This window comes from Numenius arquata, chromosome 14, assembly GCF_964106895.1.
Source record: "Numenius arquata chromosome 14, bNumArq3.hap1.1, whole genome shotgun sequence".
NCBI classification, from domain to species: domain Eukaryota; kingdom Metazoa; phylum Chordata; class Aves; order Charadriiformes; family Scolopacidae; genus Numenius; species Numenius arquata.
Window position 1 is genome coordinate 477,385 of NC_133589.1, and position 20,558 is coordinate 497,942.

Sequence of the window (20,558 nt, forward strand, 5' to 3'; positions counted from 1 at the left end):
ACCGTCCCCCGGATGATGAGCGGGTCTCGGCCGGGGGGGTTGTGGCTGGGGAGTGCTTTCTGCAGACAGGGATCTCCATGTAGGCATCAGCTCTTTCACAGAAACCTGATGGCTGAAGAGTTAGGGATCTGAAACAAGGTTGGTTGTGAACGAAGCGGCAGATGGGCCTGGCCTGTTGCTGGGCAGTTGCCACAGGGGCCTGCAGTACCCTTCTCTTGGTGGCCACGTTCCTTCCCCTGGGCACAGGAGCCTGGATACTGAGCTGTCACCAGGTCACCGCAGCAGACATTTATCATAGGGCTAAAGGGGGGAGTTGGTGTTCTTTCCATGCAGTTCCCAGGGAAGGGCTGTCCCCATTCACACGATCATCAGAGGTTCTCAGTTGCCACCTCCCGAGCCGTGCAGTCACCAGACGCTGCCGAGTGTCACATCTCAAACACTGCAGTGAAACTGGAGTGCCCTGATAAATAAATGTATTTCACTTACATGTTGCAGATGAACCAAAAGAAGCCAAAACTGAACAAGATGAGGAGTTTAGTCTGTGGATGCATCAGGTGCAAATCTTTTTCACGGCAAAGTTCTTTCCTGCCTACCAGCATGAAAAAGCGCTGAGGGAAAAAATAAAAGACAATCGAATACGGGATGCGGAATTGGCTGAGCTGAGAAGGATTAAGGATGAGGAGCTGGCAAAGTGGGTGTTGTATCTTCTCTTGAAGTGCTGTTCTCTCTTCTCTTCTACTAACAAAACTACTGAAAATGAGACGTGTGCTTTAGTGAAGTCGCGCAGCATATTGTAACTGGGAAATCAGACTCACCCAGGTGTAATAACGGAATGTAACTTGTGACCTGTGTCACTATCAGGAGTAACAGCTACAGGCTGCCTTCAGGTTAGAGCTCGGCTCTGACGGTTCCTGGCACCTGAGCCCTGCTCTGTGCAAAGGCAGTTAAGACATTGTTTTACATACTCGTGAGTTGAAGTGGTGACGGGGCAGATCTTGTGCTTCCCTACCCTGGGACAGTTCCTGCTGCCCGTCCTGTGACTACAGCCTCAGTGCTCGGCCACTATCAATCTGCCCCTCGCGCACTGCAGTAAATTCTAAACTTTGTTCACGCAGAGTTATTGCTGAAAGAGCAGCGGAAGAGGCGAAGAGGCAAGAAGCGGCTGCAGCAGAAAAACCACTTGACTCCAAGAGTGGGGATTCTAAGGAGTCGGAGGAGCCCGTCGTGCAGGAAGAGGCACCCACTGTAGCACCCCCGGTCGTCACCAAGGCGCCTGCTGGCAAAAAGAGAAAGAAGAAATAAATGTTCTGAAGTTTCGTGTGCAGTAAGGTCTAAAATACAAGTGCGATTAACCCAGCCAGGCTCGTGCATATGCTTTTGAGGGAACCTGTCTGCTCTCGGGAAGAAGGGAGTGTTTGCGTGAGTGTAACCCCTTACACAAAACTGTTCAGGTCAGTATTTGACTTGTACCTAAAAATTCCCTCAGTGCCCGTACAAGAAGTGGCATCTTGTCATGACCTAAGTCCCAATGAAATGGTTTCTGCTCAAAACATGGTTTATTTGACTGAAATACTGCACATAAACAGGCATGTAAGAGGTGGACAAAGGCTGTAATGGGCTGAGGCAGGAGCTGCAGGAAGGGCTCAGCCCAGAGGGGGCTTTCTCCAGGGGCCCTTTGTAACTGCCCAGTTTCACCCTTAGAAAATCAGCAGAAAGTGAGGATGATGCAAATGACCACAGGAAAACAAAAAGATGCCCTTGAAAGTGTAACAATTATTAGTTTTATTTTGCCGTAAAATATTCACATAACGATATCAGAATGGAATGGTACAGATGAATTCAGACTGGTTTTCAATTAGTTTGCACATAAACATTTTTAAAATCTAAAAATTTTATGATCAGTTTACAGATTTTAGTAGAAATTTTGATTCTTACAAAGCAAGTATTGCTTTACTATTGTCATTATTCCAGTCAATAATATGACTAATAACTTCTCATGTTGAACAAGTGTCTGACATTGACATCTTCAATAAATCAGCCCTTGGCAGATCAATCCAAGAAGAAAATATTATTGAACTGTGTTGCACAAAGCTTCTTCACTTCTTCTGTAAAAAAGCAAAAATAAGATCTGTCAGTATGGTATTTTACAGGAACCCTGGGGATCATCAGTAAGAATATAGTTAAATCCAAACAGAAGAAAACCTAGGAGTTTCTAATGTAGAAATACACTTTGTTCTGGCTTCAGTATGAGAAAGGTGAGTCACCTCTGACCTTTCCGGCTGCCTGGAAGAGGAGTTGTTTTCTGGGTGGCTGAAGTGTAAGCGAGGTGTTGAGTTTGCTGCTTGGAGAAGTATGAATGTGAGCGCGTTGCCTCCTATTAAAACAGCCCTAAAATAGCTGCAAGTGGGACTCCAACTGCCGTTTCTCTCGTCTGGTTAAGAGCAGCGTTAGGGAAGAGAGGGCCCCGGAGCGAGGAGCGCTGATGGGACAGACGTCCTGTGAGTGACCTCCCCTGGATCACTGACAGACAGGCACAGCCCCGCTCACAGGGACACACCTTCATCTCTCGCCTGTAACGCACTCCATTCCTTACTCCTAAACTAAACTCAGAGCTCTCCTCGTTATTTGAAGGAGGAAGAATGGCTAATTAATAATTAAGAATCTCTGCTGAGTATTGCTGCTGTTCTTGCACAGCTGGCGGGAGGCAGACTGAAACCTTACCTCATCTGTCATAGCTCAATCCCTCTCTAGATTTCTTGTGAGATGGATTTTGTTACTTCTCCAGGGACATACATTTTAGTAGTAACTGCATTTAAAGGTAATAAAAAACAATCCTTACCATTAACTTCAATCAGATTTGCATTTTTTTGATTCAAAATGACATACAGTTCTCGCTGGTCAGACTTTTTCCCAACTACCCAGTAATCACTCATTGCCTTCACAATAATTTCCTCGTCTTCATCAACTCTGAAAGAAGTTTTAGAGAGTGAAGACAGTGGCAGCACGTTCATTGTCAGCAGGTTTATCTGTAATCATTAGGGTGTGCTGGATGGCTGTGGCTGTGCACAGGGACAGCCCCAGGGGAGTAGCCCCGAGTTGTGTCCCTCAGCCAAGCTCTCCGTGCTCTGCAGAACCCCCCCCTCCACTCGGGTCTGGGGACACTTCACAGAATTCGGGTTTGCCACACAGTGACCCAGTAATGGCAGCCGGAGCTGGTCTGGTGACACACGGCTTTCTCTGTCTCGCAGCTGGACCCAGAGCTAAACTGTCACTATCCCAGTCCTCCCACAATATGAGGGAATAGTCTTTGGTCACATATAGAGGAATTAAAGCCGTGTCCTTGGCCAGAGTGGGAAGATGATTGCTGCTCTCTAGTCAGAGTTACAGACATCACAATCATTCAGCATTTTCTTGTTCTTCATTAGTTTTTATAGTGAGAGAGGGTCTCCCCACCTCAGAGCACAACACGCGGTGACAAGGTGGCGGTTGCCTTCTCTGTCAGTGTTGTAGGAACTGAAGGTTTGTGTTCCAGGTGTCCCCGAGGGGGTGTGACGGGCAGGGCTGTGCTCATCCGGAGGCGAGACAGACCCGTGGGGAAAAGCATGAGGCTCCACCTCCCTTCCATGTTTGCTATGGCTACTCTGAGCCTCCAAGGAGATCAGGTATTTTCTTGGATAGAGGCCCTGGCCCTTCTTTAAATTATTTTTTTTAATTGTTTTTTTGACCAGTTAAGCGTTACCTGGAGAAGTCACTGTTGATGTCACCGAGAATCTTCATGAGGTCAGGGTGAACAGATGCAAGCGACACGCTGGGTGTTTTCCTCATGTGGATGGTGCTTTTCTCTGCCAGGTTCATGTGATTGAAATAGATGAACTTAAACTGAGGCTCCTTCTCAGCCCTGGGGGATTTGAAAGAAAAAGAGTGACTTGTGAGCACTGATGTGTTCTATAAACCACAGAGAAGGGTACCGCAGACATCCTGGAGTGACCTGCCCACCGAAGAGACCAAGTTCATTAAGACTTGTGGAATAAGCAAACATAATTTTAACACTTTTTTTTTAAAAAAAATAAAGGAACCATTTTTCCCCTCTGCTGCTGGTGAACAGCCTGGGGAGGCTGAAGGCCTTGTCCCACTTCCCAGAGGTACTTGTGTTTTTCTAATGAGCAGGTTTTTCTCTGTCCCCAGTTGGTTTCCGCGCTCTCCTGTGCCCGTCCAGTCTGGTTTGAGGAGATGCTGGCTCTGTAACTCGATTAATGAGTGACCCCCCCACTCGCATCTTTCTTTGTTACAACCACGAGAGAGAACTCTCCCCCCACTGGTGTGGGCCGACCAAGAGACTCTTGTCAAACCCCACCTCCTCTGCAACCGAGCCGGCACAAAACCCCTCACCTAGAGCTGTGGTTTGGGTGAAAGCCACCGCAGACTCAGAGCGGCACGAACTGGGGGCAGAGCTGGTGCCTCTGTCCCTGCATCATTCAGTCGGGGAGATGATGCCACCAGGTGCCTCCACACGCAGCCGGACCCCCCGCTCCCACCACCGCCCTCGGAGCCAAGGAACCGCATCGCTCGCAGGACACCATGGCATTAAACTTTAAAAGGGTTAACGCTGCCGAGGCCAGTCCCAGCTGACATTAAAACCCCCCGAGTTTAATGATTTAGTAGATTGGCACAATTTCAAGCACACCCCGTTCTATGCCCTGCAATTCTGCCGATTTGCCAAAGCTACCACTCAGTAAGTTCATTCACTCCCATCGTTGGTTTAATTCCTCTTTTGCTGTCGCAGGTGATGCTGTTCTTGCTCCCCCAGCAAACAGATCTGTCTACAAATGGACACAACTGGATGGACAGCCAGCCATAGTTCTAAGTGAGGTATATTTCCCGAAGCATTAACATCCTTTTTCATTTGACTTTTCCCCCCTCCAGTAGTCCTAGTCCTGCAAACCAGAACAGCCTGCTACACGCGGCAACACTTAAAGCAGCAGCAATTCTGGAAAAAGTACCCAACTTTCCAGCTTGGACTGGAGCCAAAGACCACACTTACTGAAATCCCCAGCTCAAACTGTTAAACAAAAGTAGTTGTCGTATCCAGACCTTCCCTTTCCTTTTGGATTGGCAGGAGTGAAGAGTTCCATACCCGTCCAAGTCCCTGTGTCCAAGGCAGGGACAGAGCCGGTGCCCTCAGTGTCACTTTGATGTGAAAAATACAGCTTTTTTAACATACCAAATAGCAGCAAGTCAAAGGAAATCAGCCCAAAGCAGGATGTGGGCACAAAGACAGTGATATTTAAACTCAAACGTTCTATTACCCCAAGGGCTATTTGTGGACGTTACGAGATTCTGTTTTGCTCAAGAGAAGTCAGGAAGTACAAACTGAAGTTCAGGTTTTACAGGAACTGCCGCTTCTCCACGACTCGGGGACGGTGCCAGAAGGCGACCGCCCCAGCTGGGGGGTTTGCCACCGCTCTGCGTTTCTGCACCCCAGGGAGCCCATCTCCACGGGGCCCCCAGTTTCCTTTCACGCATGAAAGAAGCAAAACCTCCATGTCCCACCTCTTGTACCTGCCTGATCTGCAGCTGGCAGATCGCAACCGAAACTAGTGAAATCTACCTTAATGTTGGCATTATTTTTTGTGCAAGGATAATGCACAAACAGGAAGGTTTCAGCAGCCACACAATAAACATTCGTTCCTAAATTAGTACCATGTATTGTTACTTCAAGGAGCACTAAATATGCAACAACAGGCACTTTATAAATGCTTAAGATGCGGAAAGACAGATAACCATCGTCTGAAGTACCCCGTTAACCCAACGCTTTCAACGTTTGGGCTCACGTTACCATTATTTAAGCAGTTCGTTAAACCTCCTTTTTAGGTGGCCAATGAGGGAGGGCGAGGGGAGCAGGGAGGTACAGACCCGGAGATCCTCCTGTTGATGTTGTACTGCTCACAGATGTCTGAGGCCAGCACTGTGAGCTGGGGCCCGACAATGCTGTCCAGTTTGCGGCAGAACTCCAGCGTGGGCGGGATGGAAGCTGGGGGGCAGAGAAAGGGAGAGGTGAGATTCTCCTCCAGGGAACAGTTCCTGTAGCTGTTTTCATCAAACATCAGTCCTGGGACACATTTCTCTCTCAATTATACCCTTACAGACGATTGCCAAGGCGCGTGGCAACTGAAACAGCATTAGGTCATTTCATTGTGCAAACTGAGTTACTTCTACACTGAACAAAAATCCAAAGACTGACACAAGAGCACTCATGAAGAACAGGCTCAAATAACAAATTAACGTATTTTTCAAGAGTCAAACAAGTTGCATGTCATAGCATTTTGTGCTAATTAAGCGATGCTAACAGGTACTTACCATCAATCATAAAGCAGACAGCTGCACTCATGGCCTGCGACAAAAAAGTTAAAGCAAAAAAACCATTTATAACAGGTTACCCCAACTTCCTCAAATAAATGACAATACTTCAGCGAGGGCACACAGAGGTGAACCAGTTCAATCAAAAACAAGAAAACAACCCAGTTTAAAGGTAACCCTTCACCAGGATAATCCCTCTGCAATCCTGTACAATGCAGGACAGTTGTGATTTTAACATTCAGCCCCGTTACCAGGTTTTAAGTTGTAGGTAAAATTTACTAAAAAGGCATTTAATGGAAGGATATGTGTCTGCAAGAAACTTGCATTTCATTAAAAAAAAAATAGTTTTTTGTTTTATTGACGAATGCCACGTAAAGCCAGGTATGAAACCACCTGAAGGGTGGTATTTTGTCTTCATAAACAACTGTGTGTTTTGGGGAGAGCACAGGAGGGGGGAAAGGGGATTCAGGTGTTACAGCTCCTTCCCGGAAACACCAGAGAGTTTTCTGTCTCTTTGCTTTAACCTGCTCATATCAACGCATCGTTTATACAATTCGTTAGTACTTCACATCATTGTTGTCTCCACTGTATACAGATTCCTAATTCTGTGGAGTAATTGCAAAGAAAAATGTAGTACCTTATAAACAATTAAATGAAGCTCTTCGTAAGTGTCATCAGTGTTAACAAATATTTTGGGGAAACGGCATTTCGCTTCTGGATCATTGAGATTTAAAGGTCCAGTAAGAAACCTAGAAATTAATTCCATAGGTCAGATGTGATGAATTCTTATATTTCAGTTTTTCCTATTTAACAGATGTTTTTTGAAACTAGCAATGACCTGCGTGTGTGACTGTATCTGAATACAACACCTTTTCAGCCATCCAGATGGGCAGGGAGCCCTTGATACATTATCTCAGCACTTTTACATTTACAAAGTATTATTTGCATCTGGAGCTCCAGAGCGTTACAGAACCAGGACGAGGAAGCCAGAGCAACGGCAAGGAAATAAACCGCACAGATCAAAGAAACAGCAGCAAAACTCTTTCCGCATTCAAGCTGTGACTCCCTCTAAAACCCCTTTTTTTGTTGCTAATGGGAAAACACTTTTCTTCTGCTTTCCAGCAGCACACTTGAACTAGTTTTATGTAGAACAGCGGCGTATCAGAAGCACCTAAACTTGGGGCAGGGGGAGGGACGGGACAGGGAGCGTGCACCAGCGCCCTGATCCCAAAATACCATAAATCAGGCAAGAGCAATTATCATGATTAACGAAATATGTCCAAACCCACAATTACTCAAAATAATGTTGCTCAGCTGCTTAAGTACAGAATTGCCCGCTCTGACGTGCTAAGCACAGAGGAAAAATAAATAGATAAATCCCTAGAATAAATCTGCACCTTTGTCCGCAGTGCCTGACTGAAAAGAAATGACAGGAGCTCTTCCGAAATTTTTCATGCAGTGCATTAAGAGCAGTGGGGAAGAAAAATAAATATGCAGTAATGTTAATGAAGCCTTTTCTCTTTTTTTTTTTTTTCCACAGAGGTCAAGTTTTACACTGCACCAACTACAGTGCGACCATCCAGAATGAACCCTGGGTGGAATATGTCCTCAAAACGTGTTCTCCTCCCAAACATTCTGCCCTTGAGGGAGGCAGCAGCAGAGGGAGACAGCAAGTAAGATCTACCTTCCATAGTGTTGTAGATTCCCTGGCATTTCAGCACGTATTGGAGAATCTCTGCCCGCTAGCTGAAGTGGAAAAGAACACACACGAGAAAAAACAACTTAGATGTATTTTCTGTTACTTTTTGTGGGCTGTCTTTAAATCAAATCAAAGCAAAGCATTTGCAGAAGTTACCACTCGAAGATGTACACTCTTTGTGTAACATGGAGGAGGTAAAGCTAAAGTGTAGGAGATGCCGACAGAACAGGGAATTCTGATTTTGCGTTTATTAATTTTAAAACTTAGCTTATGGAGCTTTTTGATGTGGGGAGGGATAACTAACTCCACGTGGCCTTACGGGTTTAGCCATGAACTGAAGCGATTCATTCGCAGCACTGAGCACTCATCGGGTATGGCATCAGTGAACTCCCTCTCACCATCCCACGTTCAAATTGCCAGCACAGTTCACATTGTGTGTGTCAGGGGCAAATACCTACCAAATAAACTGAGTTTAGTAAAGTGCCCTGAAAGCAATAAATCTCAGAATTCCTAAAGTAAAATTTAAGAGGGGAGGAGAAATGCTCCTCTTTGGCATTTTAGCCCTTAGTGGTACCAGATAAATGAAAAGAAAGGAAGAAAAAAGCCCAACCAAACCCAACCACAACCTGCACCCTCCGAGCCCCAAAACCCCAACTCCCGTACCTCAGGCTCCATGTGCCTTGGAAACAGAGATGTCGTCAGATATTTGTACAAAATTCTCATGTCGTCTTGCTCCAGTCCACTCCTACAACAGGGAGAAAAAGCACCGCGAGGTGTGTTTGTGCTGCAGTTCAGATCACGCATTTTCTCCAACCAAAACTCAGGCAAAGCACATTCCAAACACGGGCAGCAACGTTTCGGTGTCTCAGTAGATTCATTCCAAGAACACTCATTTTTAATAAAATGTTAGTTTATTTGCTAAATACAAAACACATCTAAATTAGCTGTAAACCAGAAGAGAAACAGAAACAAGGTCTAAACAAAGGTGAAGTTTGCTATTCTTACATCCGTTTCTAAGTAGAACTCCTCACAACCACTGCAACTCCCTGGTCCAGAACCACACAAAGAGCAATCCTTTAATGAACCTTCTCTACTAAAAGGTCCTACCGAGGAACTTGTGTACAAGCAGAGGCTCTGTGTGATGGCAACGACAAGGACATGTCTCCAGCTGCTCCTCAGGCCAACTTGGAAGTCACCATTTGGTACAGGTTAGAGATTTTAAAGCCAAAGACTAATGCCTTTCTTATATGACTCCTCTTTCCATTCAGTTTGCTCATTTTCATGCAACTCTCTCACTGTTGCAGAAGCTTAGCTGTTATGGCACTTATTTGTAGACTGAGAAGACTCTTGTAGGAAGACACAAGAGAATTATTGAAGTACCTACCAGATCAGCTGGTCGTTGTAGAGAAATGCAGTATACTTGACTATGCTCAGGCTTTCTTCCATCCTATTAATAAATGACTGAATTTTCAAGTAAGTCATTTTATCCAGTGGAAAGAAGCTAATTCCACAGAACACATCCAGCAGATCACAAGACTGTAAATGCAGCGTCTGCAAGTACTACGAGAATAATAACAGTTAAAATCTTCTGAGGGGATAAGAAAGCACAGCCTGTCTCGCTAATATTTAATTTCAGAACTAACTCCATAGAAGTATGAGCAGATAAATTCATTAGTTTTCAATGTGCAAAGGAAAAGATAATTTCTATTATTCTCTTTCTTAATAGACTGTAACCTTTAGCAAGAGATTTCCAATGCCCCACCAAACGCTCTGCTGTGTGAAGGACGAGTTACCCGACAGCTCCCTCTACAGCCATTTCACCTTACCACAAACCCCAACAAGTACAACACAGCCGAGCAGTACAGCAGATCTGTCACACTTATAATCTAGGTCTCATTTCCTTTCAGAGTTTCAGTGCAGCCCAAGCCTGCCAGCAACATGCAGCCAATTCGTTCAGTAGGGTTTTAATGGGGCAACTTGCGCGACCAAACTTTTCAAGTGTTTCTAATTCCCCAGTGAAAGAGAGAAACAACTTTTTATTGTATCTCTTTCTGTTATACAAATCTATAGCAATTACTATTTTATCTTCAGTAGGAACTTCAAAGTAAAACAACATTTTAAAAATAAAATTCCATTATTTCCTTTTTTTGCCATGCTCTATTTTTTAATTTAGTCTAGACAGAAGTATATATCAGCTAATCAAACAGGCACTCCTTATGTCTACAGTGGTCATTCTAGAGCCTGATAGTCTTACAAAAAACAAGCAAAAAAACCACCAACACCCAACAAGCAAAGGCTGTCCCAAAATCAAACTGAACTATGCTTTTGCTTACACTGTCACAATATTGTGTTATTTTAAAAGCCTGCTAAGAGAACAAGATTTTAAACACGAGCATACAGTGTCTACACTCCATGGTTATCAGATATCTATATTCTCATCTCTCCCACAAGAGAACTAGCTGCTGACAGCAGCCCTGTTTCCTTCTGTGCAAGCGAGAAAAATGGGGCAGACAGACACTTTTAAAGCACATCTTTTAAAGCCAACTGTATGTGCCTGAAAAATAAGGTCTTACCCGATGGAAGAATTTCTCTAGTCTCTCCTTTAGAACTTTCACACCTCCATCTTCCATGGCTTTCAGGAATGTGCCATTGAAAAGCTAATGGTTAAAAGAGAATCAGTCAGTTGGGTATTCATTTACAACGATTTCTTCTAACTCGGCCATGAATGTAACTAGATTACAACACAGCTCCTGTTTCTTAGTATTTGGGCTCCACATAGATCCAAACGTACCCCCTTTTTATTGAAAACACCTCTCAAATTTGCAGAGTATCTACGGCAACAGTGGCAGAATTAGATAGAAAAGGAAACTAAACTCTTTAATGGTAGAGAAATTATTTATCTGTGTCGCTTAAGTATCTTACGCTTTCGCTTTCTAAAAGCCAGATTGATGGCCTTTATCCAGTATTGTTTCTCCAACAGATAATATCTAGCACCGTCAAAATCAAATGTTTAGCAGTGGAACTGCCCATGAAAGAAGAAATGTGGACTTCACAGAACTTAGAAGGCTCTTATTTTCATAGTAAGCCAATGAACCAGCACAGGTAACTGCAAAAGGTGGATTTTTCTCTTCCGTCAACACCATTAGAGCTTCAGGAAGAGCAGACAATAGTAGAGACGAGAACATCAAAGCCCTGATGAGCTTGCCCATCCAGAGGTACCGTGAGGATCTCATCCTCTGCCCACAGGTGTTAACTCTACCTTGTACATGCTGTAGCACTGCTGAAGCACCGAACTGTAAACCTTGTCCTGCAGAAAAGAGGGCAGGATATCAGTATAGGCAGAGGCAGAATTTCAAATATTTTGGCTGAGCTACACATAACATATGTTTTTGAAGAGTCAGCAAACACACAGATTAGAAAAATCAATCTCTGCAAAGTTCAACAGCATTTTCAGTCAGCATCTGGAAACATCTTTGTACTTAAAAAGTAGTTTTTCGATAAAGGCAGTCCCCCTCCCTTACCAAAAGTGCCTCATTAACTCACAAACAAGATGCCAGTTACAAATAGTGCCCTTCCCCAGGGCAACTGTCAAAAATGAGCTTATTTCGGACTGGTTTTCTCTTCATCCAGGTCAAAGGCTAAAGGAGGTGGGACACCTCCTAAAAACCAGCAGGTTTCTCTTGGGCTAGAATCTTAACCCAAATGAAAAAAAGACTATTTTATTGTTTGTGTGGCAAAATAGCATGCCTATTATACCAATCCCTTTCTTAGATCCCAATGAACGGAACTAGTGCACACTATAACGAAGGAGACAGCAGAAGCAACCGGCTTCTCAGATGTTATCCCACCCGGCCACAGACTCTTCCTGTGTGCGACTGAACCTACCGATCACACTGCAGTTTGGACAAGACATCCCACGACAGTTAGGGGCTGTTTGTTTCCCCAGATTATTAGTAAAGATTACTAGCAGTCTTAAGCAAGTATACATGTATACTTAAACCTTATAAAAATACATCATAAGATTTCAAATCTTGCAAGAACTCTATTAAACAAACAGATCCTAAGAAATATTCACCTATTCCAAGCTAAAATCTCACAGCTGTACATTTCACTGATGTTTATCAGGTGATCTTGAACTGCTATCTGGGTAATTCTCTATCTTGCTCTCTTTAAATTTTATTGAAAACTACTTTGCCCTTTTTCAATTTATGGAGATGTACATATATAAAAATCAATTTGGCAGCAGTTCAAGAAGAATCAAACTAAGATATTTCTGGAGCTACTCTTAAAATACAAATGTAACCCATTAAAAAAAAAAAAAAAGAAAGAAAAGGAAAAAGTTCAGTATTACCAGTAATTCTTCTTCCTGATATTCGTAGACTGGCTTTCCATCTTTGTGTTTTTCTATTATGGGATTCCGTACAACCTAGAAAGTGGAAGAGGCTGGTATTAGACAATGCAGAATGCATTGAGGACACTGAGATACGATGCTTTAGAAATATGCACATCACATGCATAAGTACCATGACCATCCAGAAGTTTTCTTCAGGTTCATGGAAAAACTGTCTATTCTTCTGTGTATGTAGGGATTTTGCAGGTTTTGTTGGACTAAAGGTCCTGGAAAGAAAACATATATGTAGACACAGATATCTATACACACAAGAAGAAAACACGTGATTGGGAATTTAAAATACGGTGCTTGCGCTAACGCAATGAGCCGTGCAATCAGAGTCCATACCTTGTGAACTGTACTATAGCTTCACATAGTCCCACGTTTCTAATTTTTTCATTCTTTTCTACTTCATTTGGGTGATAGAAGAGAATCTTCTTTTCTTCCTAAGATTTGAAAAAAGAATCAAAGCAAATGCATTGTATACAGAATCAGAGTTAAAGAATACTGAGTTCATGGTCTGCTTGTTTCTTAACTTTAATCACTTAATTTCCTAAGCAGAATTTTATCTTGTACCTACATGGGCTTCTGTAAGAACAGATAAAAGGCATATTTAAGCACACTTGAGCAGTCAGTCATCCCAAGATCTCTCAAAAAGCTTTACGAAGTGAAGGCTACTGACATCACAGACCCATGTCCCTCGGCAGCTGGTTCAAAGCAAGGCGAGCTGCAAAGCCAGACCAAAGCATGGCTAGAGTCAATAGCTCACATTGCTCAAGGACTTGTCCAGTCAAGTTTTGAGTATCTCCAAAGATGGAGATTCCACAACCTTTCTGGGCCCTGTTCTGCTGTTTGACCACTTCACTGTAAACATTTTTTTTTCTTCTATCTCATCAGAATTTCCTTTGCTGGAGCTTCTTCCGTTATCTCTCACCCTTTTACTTCTAGAAGAACCTGACTCCATCCTCTACAGCCACCATGAAGACAGCCCTTGATCCCCTTCCACATTGCCTCTCCTTCAGGATGCACAAATCCAGCTACCTGAGGCTCTCTGGGTCCACCACGGGCTGTGGCCCCCGACCGACCCACCGACCCACTCCAGAGTTGCTGCAGTTTGTTGGTATTTCTCCTGCCCTGGGGAGCCCAGAAGGACGCGGTGCCAGTCTCACCAGTGCTGACAGAGGGGAGCAATCCCTTCCCCGGGCCGGCTCACGTGCCCCGGCACACGGATCCGAACGCTCTTGATTCCACTGCCACGAGGGCACGTGCCGATTCACCAGTGACCCGCTGGGCACGAGGGCTCCCCGGGCCCGTTTGGCCCAGCTGCTGCCTAACCAGCCCCCGGCTCCTCAGGGTGCACAGGACGGGGCGTTCGCCTCCGCTGGGCTCCATGAGGTCTCTGGGGGCCCGTCCCCAGCTCCCGGGGTCCCCCCGAACAGCAGCCCTGCTCCTGTCACAGCCTCCCCGGTGCCGGGGTCAGCCACGGCTGGAGGAGGGGGCGCTCAGGCTCATCACCCCGGTCACTGCCAAGCACCTAAGTACAACCGCCCTCTGCAAAACCGGTAACACCAAAGATTATGACGGGAACCGTACCGCGTGCTCTGACCTCAAAACAGAGGCTATAGCGTCTTGATTTTACTTAGCAAAGATCACAACAGCAAGAAAATACTAGCGATAACTCAGATTGAACTAAGTTAAGCGTTAAGCTTTCTAGCACGTTGTATCTACGCGCAGAAAATTATTTTCAGAAGTTACCGCGTCGGTAACAGACCGGCTCCCCCCGACGGTGCCTCAGGCCCCCGCCCGGCGCCCTGGGGGCCGTTCCGCGGCAGCGGCTGTGGCTGCGGGCGGCCCCGCCGCAGACGGACGGTACCGGCCCATTCCCGCCGCGGCGCCGCCGCTGCCGCCCGCCCCGCTCCGGCCCGGCCCCACTCCCGCCCGGGCGAATCCCGCGGCCCGGGCCCGGGGAGGGGCGGCAGGGCCCGCACAGCCGCCCCGGGCCCCGCGGCACCCCAGGCCGGCACGGAGCGCTCCCCGCCCCGCAGCTCCCGCCGGTACCTCTCCCTCTTTGGGTCCCAGCTTGGGATTGTAGATGAAGAAACTGAGCAGGGTCGGAGCGAGCTGTTTCTCCTGGCCGGCTGCCCCCGCCGCCGCCATACCGAGCCTGAAGCGAGCGCGCCTGGGGCCGGCCGCCGCCACACACCATCGGGAGCCGCCCCGGCCCTCCGCCGGCACCGGCACCGCAGCGCTTCCGCCTCCCCCCCCCCCCCGCCCCGGAAGAGCTCGGCGGGGCCGGGGCCGCGCTCGGCAGCGCTCCCCGCCGTGGCGGGGGAGGAACGGCAGCGGCCGGGGCGGTGATGGCGGGGCTGGCAGCAGGCTGGGCAGCCCTGGCCTCCCCGCGGCGGGAGGCTGTGCCCGGGCGGGCGGGCTGGCTGACCCGCCGCAGCCCGTTTGGGAAGGGCAGACACGGCGCGGCTCAGTCAGAGCTGCCCGGCAGCTGGAAAAGGGTAGAAACGCGTTAGAGGTAAAGCCCGAGATTCCAAAGATGAGATCCACCAGTTTGAGTATGTTGAAGGAAATGTCATCCGGCATCACTTAGTGGAGGTAATCCTTTCTCCATAAATAGATACGTTACATTTACTCTCATTATTTTTCGGTGGGGGTTTTTTCTGGCACATTTAAGATAGTGGCATTTAACTATTAAAGTGCTCAGTGTTTCTGTTACTTTTCAATTCCAATTTTAGTCAAAATTCAGTGTGGACTAAATTGTAAGTAAAACCAGCGACATGGTAAGAGATGTATCCCTTTGCTTCTCTATAGGAGTATGACTTTTAGGAATCTGAATAAACTAAAGTTACATAATTGCTTGAATAAACACCAAAGTCAGGCGTAAAGTACGCAATTGAACATCGCATTCCACCAGGTCATTTAGAAAAATGTTCCAGTAAGCTTTCTTAAAGTTGTGCCAGATTAAATCTGAAAGAAAACAACTTTTCCCGAGTTTTTAATTGTTCACTTTTATTATTATTTCAGTTCCTGTCGTCACTCTCAGTTTATATTCCTTTCAGTGCTGTAGTGCCGTTCCGGATAGCCCCCACGAGCCTCCGCAGTCGATGGCTGACTTGAGAACCCAGTTCAGTGCCATAGGAGCACTGTATGCAATCAAGCTGGTGTAAGACTGCAGCAATTTAATATTTAATGTCTGCACTCCAAAAATGAGAGGTGTAAGCAAGAGAGATGACCGCTGTTCCCCCCTGGGCTGGTGGAGTCGGCGTGCAGCCCTGCCTCACATCCCCTCTGCCGTGCCACGGCCGCACACCCTTGGTACCTGGCCTGAGGGAGGCAGCTGCCTCCTGTGAGGGAGGGGAGGCACAAAATGGAGAGAACAGCTTCTTTTGAGGGAGAGGATGCACAAGACTGGGGGGAGCTGCTGCTTGTGAGGGAGGGGATGCACAAAATGGAGGGAGCTGCTTCCTGTGAGGCACAAAATGGAGGTGCTGTCTGTGAGGCCTGGTGAGCAGCCTTGCTGAGGCCCTCTTAGGCTGGTTCAGCATGAAGTTCGTATATATGAATTCCTGTGAATGTAGTATGTGTGCAGAATCCCTTTCCGTGGAGGTAGAGCTCATCGCCACCTTGGGTGTCGCCTTTCCTACCTGCATGTGTGGCGTTTAACCCAAACCTCTCAAGAGCTGAGCAGCGCCTCGTGTCGCGTGGGCTGGACAGGCAGGAGCGACACAACAGGCTGAGCCATCGCAGCAGACAGAGCGGTTCCAGTCAGTGCCAGCCAGGTCTCTGGCAGCTGTAGGAAACCTTTCCAAAGCTGCAGAGAGAATTTGATTTATAATATAATGGGTGTGTTTTCAGAGAGGCCAGGGCGAAAGTGACTCCTGCCTCTCGCCAGTAGAAGAAAGCAGCATGGAGGAAGGTCCTGCTGTGCTGAGCTCCGCAGGGTCTCCCTGAGCAGGGGCTGAGTGAGGATCAAGCCAAATGTGTTGGGATGAGGCATCCAAATACAGTAATTCTCGCTTCCTACAGCTGTGAGTTAAAATTCAGCAGTGTGTGTAGGTCAGCCCTTCAGAGTTACAGTCTGTCTGTTTGAAGGCTGCAACACAGACGAGACAATTTCTGGGAGCATCCAGTCTGGATTGAATATATCACATGAAAACAGCAAAGTCCCCCCCTGACTTGTGCTGTCCTGTGGGGTGCGATCAGGGCTGCAGGCCAGAGGGGAAGTTAATTTCTTTATACTACTCGCTTAATGCTAAACATGGACATTCTTAAATTAGTGTTGCTGATAGTAAAATTAGTTAATTTCTTACCAAAGAAATTATGAAACTGCAGTGACTGTGAATTCTGGCTTGTGTTGTATTAAACCTGTAGGTGTGTGTTTGTTCAGGACTTAACACAATGGAGATCCTGGTCTGTGACTGGGGTACCTGTTTGCTGCTGTAATACAGATTCTGTTGCAAGGGATATATTGTGTTGGCATGTATGGTTGGGCAGTGGATACTTGCTGTAGTTGGTGACTGCTAAGGAAGATGCTTCCGTGCCAAACTTTCCCTAGGAAGGGAATTAATGTATGTGTAGTGATTGCAAAAATATAATTCTGCTCAGTGCAACCTCATCTGCAACTTGACATTGCTTTTGGTGGAAGTATTTGTGAGGATCTACAACAAGTAAGTGATAACAGATTCAATTAACTTAAATTATTACATTCCTAATGTACAAATTAGCAGGGCAGGAAGGAACTTCGATTGTGGTTCCAATTTCATCCCATCTTCTTAATTGTATGTGCAGTAACACCACACCTTGACATTTGCAAAGCGGCATCAGATCACCCTGAGTTTGAAATGTGATTCCTAGCCCATGATTATGTAAAATTAAACTGCTGCATAAGTACATTGGGAATTTGACAGGACAGGTCCTGCATCACGAGACAAATAATTAACAACTTTATGACTGATTTCCAATTTATTAAAAAAATTACATAGGAGTAAGAAATAGTATCTTCAGCATTGTATAGCCATATTTTTTGGTTTGTTGAGCCTATTTCAAGGTACTATTTTGAGCATTTCCGTCAGTTGCATAGCAGCAGACTTAACAAAAAGGTGTACTATAAATCACTTCGGGTGTTAGAGCTGACAGCTGTAAATAAATACAGCTGACAGCTCAAATAGCTCTTCCATTGACAGTATGCGGTCTAAATGTGTTAACAAATGTGTACACTCAGCAGTTTGGGATTAGTTTAGCAAATAAATTACAAAACAGGGCTGTGATCCAGCAAAAAGCACAATGGCTGTGTTCCCCTGGTCTGCAGGCTTTGTTAGCACTGTCACGGGCCTTCCCAGCACGGCCGTGAGGAGCGGGGTCCTGCTGGGGATCCGTCATCCCACCCCGATTGCTTGTCCCTCTGATCTCCAGGAATGTGAGCAGCTGGGTGCCATGGTGAGTGGAGACGGGTTAATAATGGACGCATTTGCTCTGCAGGGTCAGAGATTTCATAAAGGCAGGCAGTAACTTTACACTACCTTTGGTTATGATTAAGGATACAAAGTCACTGAATAACAATAAAAAGCTGCTTTTGTGCCACACTGGAGATACTTACATGTTTTGATTTGTTTAATGTGTTGAACAGGCATGTCTAGGTACTGTTACTGGCCTGGATCTCTAGTACATGTGAAAGAAAAGCTGTGAAGAGAGGATGAGGAAGGGGCTAGAAAGTTAGAAGGATTTCAGTTCTGAAAATGAATTATAATAATATGTTAATTATGTCCCTGCTGATCACCGCAAGAAACGAGAGAGAGAATTACATGAAGAATTATATCATAGTTTGAAATGTATAAGGCATGGTGGTTTTTATGCTTAGAGGTTCAATAAAGCCGCTGTTTATTCTTTTTTATTTTAACTGTTCACAGACAGGGTAACATGGCACAAGGTATTATGGGGTAAATAATGTGAACATGAAATGGAACTCTGGAGACCTGTGTTTTAATGGAATCAGAAGTATATTTTTATAGTTATTGTGTCTAGTGAATAATTTTAGTATACAAGGTACAAGTGGTTTTAGTATACAACTACATAACTAGTTGCAACTTCTGTGGCAATCTGTGAGCATGATGGTCAGTAGTAGCTGATGTCCGAACACTGCCTCTCCTGTCAAGTCTTTGTAGTGAATGCAGTTTATTAATGCAGTCCTTATTTCCACCCTTGCTTGTCAGTCCATAAAGCCCTGCCCAGGAGTGTCCTCAATTACCAGTCCCTGCGTGAGACAGCTGGAATTCTGCATACCGTGTCTCTAGAAGGAGGCTTACCGATAGCATTTTGGTTTGGGCTGTGGAGCAGACAGGTATCTGTCAGTGAGTAAATCCGGTTTGAGTTATCACTATCATGTGTTTTACAGCAGCATTCAACAGTATGATTCAGCGTTTCAAGGATCCCAGGAAAGTGATAAGTTGTTTTTTAAGGTACTTTTTTTCCTGATGGAAATGCATGAAAACGTTCCTTTAACTGCAATACTTTGGATGTTAGATCTCAAAATATCTCAAGTAGAGTAAGTGGGTAGTATTTTTTTCTGTTTGGTGCTGTAGTGCACAACTTGTATACAATAATATAAACAAGCAATTGAGACATGTTTTGAATTAGTAATGATGAACATGATGTTTCTAAGGCCCTTACATACAAACCAGTTAAAAGGATCCGTGTCAGGCCAAGAGGTGCTTCCCTAGTCTTTTTATTTCTTGCCTCTTGAGTGGACCTAAGTACATGTCATAGTTCAGATGTTTTACAGGAACTTCAGATGCAGACAGCTGTGCTATATTTTTCTGTCTGGGAAATGAAGTTCTAATTTCACTCACAAATTTGTTGTGGGCCAGGGCACTGCAGGAATCTTCAGTCCAGGGGCCTGCTCCAGCATTGGGTGCCATCTTAGCGGAGACTAACAGAGTTTGTGCTTTGCCTCTGGGTTTCTTTGTCTGGGCCTGTGGCACAAAGGCTGAGACACTGAGAGGAGCTGGAGTTCAGAGTGTGACAGCAACTGCAAAATTCTGTATTTTACATGCATTTTTCAGCCTGATGTAATACGATTCATCAAGGTCAGGACATTTAATTGTAAGTGAGATGGAGAGCAATTTGTTTGTTACTTATATGTGAACTAGTCCAAAACCCTTCTGTCATCAGACTGGTTTCAGTGCCAAGAACACACTTTATTTCTTGTGAATATCCTGTGACATGAATCTTATGCTGTGAGAATCTCCATGGGTCAGGTCCTCGGCTTGAGTAAATCTGAGTAGCTCTGTTGAAGTCATTGATACTCTAGTGATTTATGCCAGGCGAGCATATTTCATAATGTTAAGAAATATTATTAAGAGTCAATGTTCATTTTTTATCAGTTTGTATTATTTTTGCACAATAAAAGGGAAAATTTGATGACCATACTAAATTCTTATGTGTTACATAACAACTTGTATGCCAAATAAAGCTGCTTAAAAACATTTTGAAATGGGACAAAAATTCTATTTTCAGCCATCAACTGTTAAGAATTGCAGATTAATATATACGTGTTGTTTTTTAAAAAGCAGTAGGTCTTTCTTGGCTGGCTCTCCAGTCCTTGGCTCCTCAAAGGGTAAATGGCTGCAGAGAAGATGCAGAAGTGAGTGCTCAGGGACGAATCACTATAGAATTTGTACTAGTGCAGCTGTCTGCGGTGTGTTGCAGGATAGCACCCCCTGAACTTTTTTTCATGCTGAGTAAATGAGAAATTTAATTTATTTAACCGCTCTTGCTTCAATGATGAACATGCTTGAGGCCAACTGGGGTTTTTCAATTACTGGTCTAGTGGGAGGTTTCCCTGCCCAGGGCAGGGGGTTGGAACTTGATGATCTTTAAGGTCCCTTCCAACCCCAACCATTCTATGATTCTATGATCTGAGTGTTTTGAGAACTTCAAGCTTAACCCAAAAGGTCTGTTGTAAACAGAACTCCCTCTAATTTCAGAAGATGTTCCATATATGAAGTTCTGATAAGATATTGGAGGGATTAACACTTCCAGTTTATGAATTCACGTTTCAGTTTAGTAATCAGAAAAACAGACACAAGCTACTGTATATGATTAGTT

At 45.2% G+C, this 20,558-nt stretch overlaps 2 protein-coding genes across 2 annotated transcripts in view; one reads left to right on the forward strand and one right to left on the reverse strand.

The window, feature by feature from the left end:
- LOC141472032 (radial spoke head 10 homolog B2-like) overlaps window positions 1-2,051 on the forward strand; it is a 16,976-nt gene extending 14,925 nt beyond the window's left edge. Inside the window, exons 20-21 of the mRNA XM_074158789.1 lie at window positions 496-691; window positions 1,116-2,051. Coding sequence (XP_074014890.1) covers window positions 496-691; window positions 1,116-1,302 — 383 coding nt within the window. The 3' untranslated portion in view covers window positions 1,303-2,051. The remainder of the gene's footprint in view (window positions 1-495; window positions 692-1,115) is intronic.
- On the reverse strand, window positions 1,755-14,699 carry CCZ1 (CCZ1 homolog, vacuolar protein trafficking and biogenesis associated). Its single transcript, XM_074158790.1, has 15 exons — window positions 14,505-14,699; window positions 12,795-12,892; window positions 12,580-12,673; window positions 12,408-12,482; window positions 11,316-11,363; window positions 10,630-10,713; window positions 9,441-9,616; window positions 8,720-8,801; window positions 8,042-8,103; window positions 6,995-7,106; window positions 6,358-6,391; window positions 5,914-6,031; window positions 3,740-3,898; window positions 2,840-2,967; window positions 1,755-2,105 (listed from the first exon to the last, which is right to left on the reverse strand). Exons 1-15 carry the CDS (start codon window positions 14,601-14,603, stop codon window positions 2,050-2,052), a joined length of 1,425 nt encoding a protein of 474 aa, XP_074014891.1. The 5' UTR covers window positions 14,604-14,699; the 3' UTR covers window positions 1,755-2,049.
- Window positions 14,700-20,558: the final 5,859 nt, after the last annotated feature.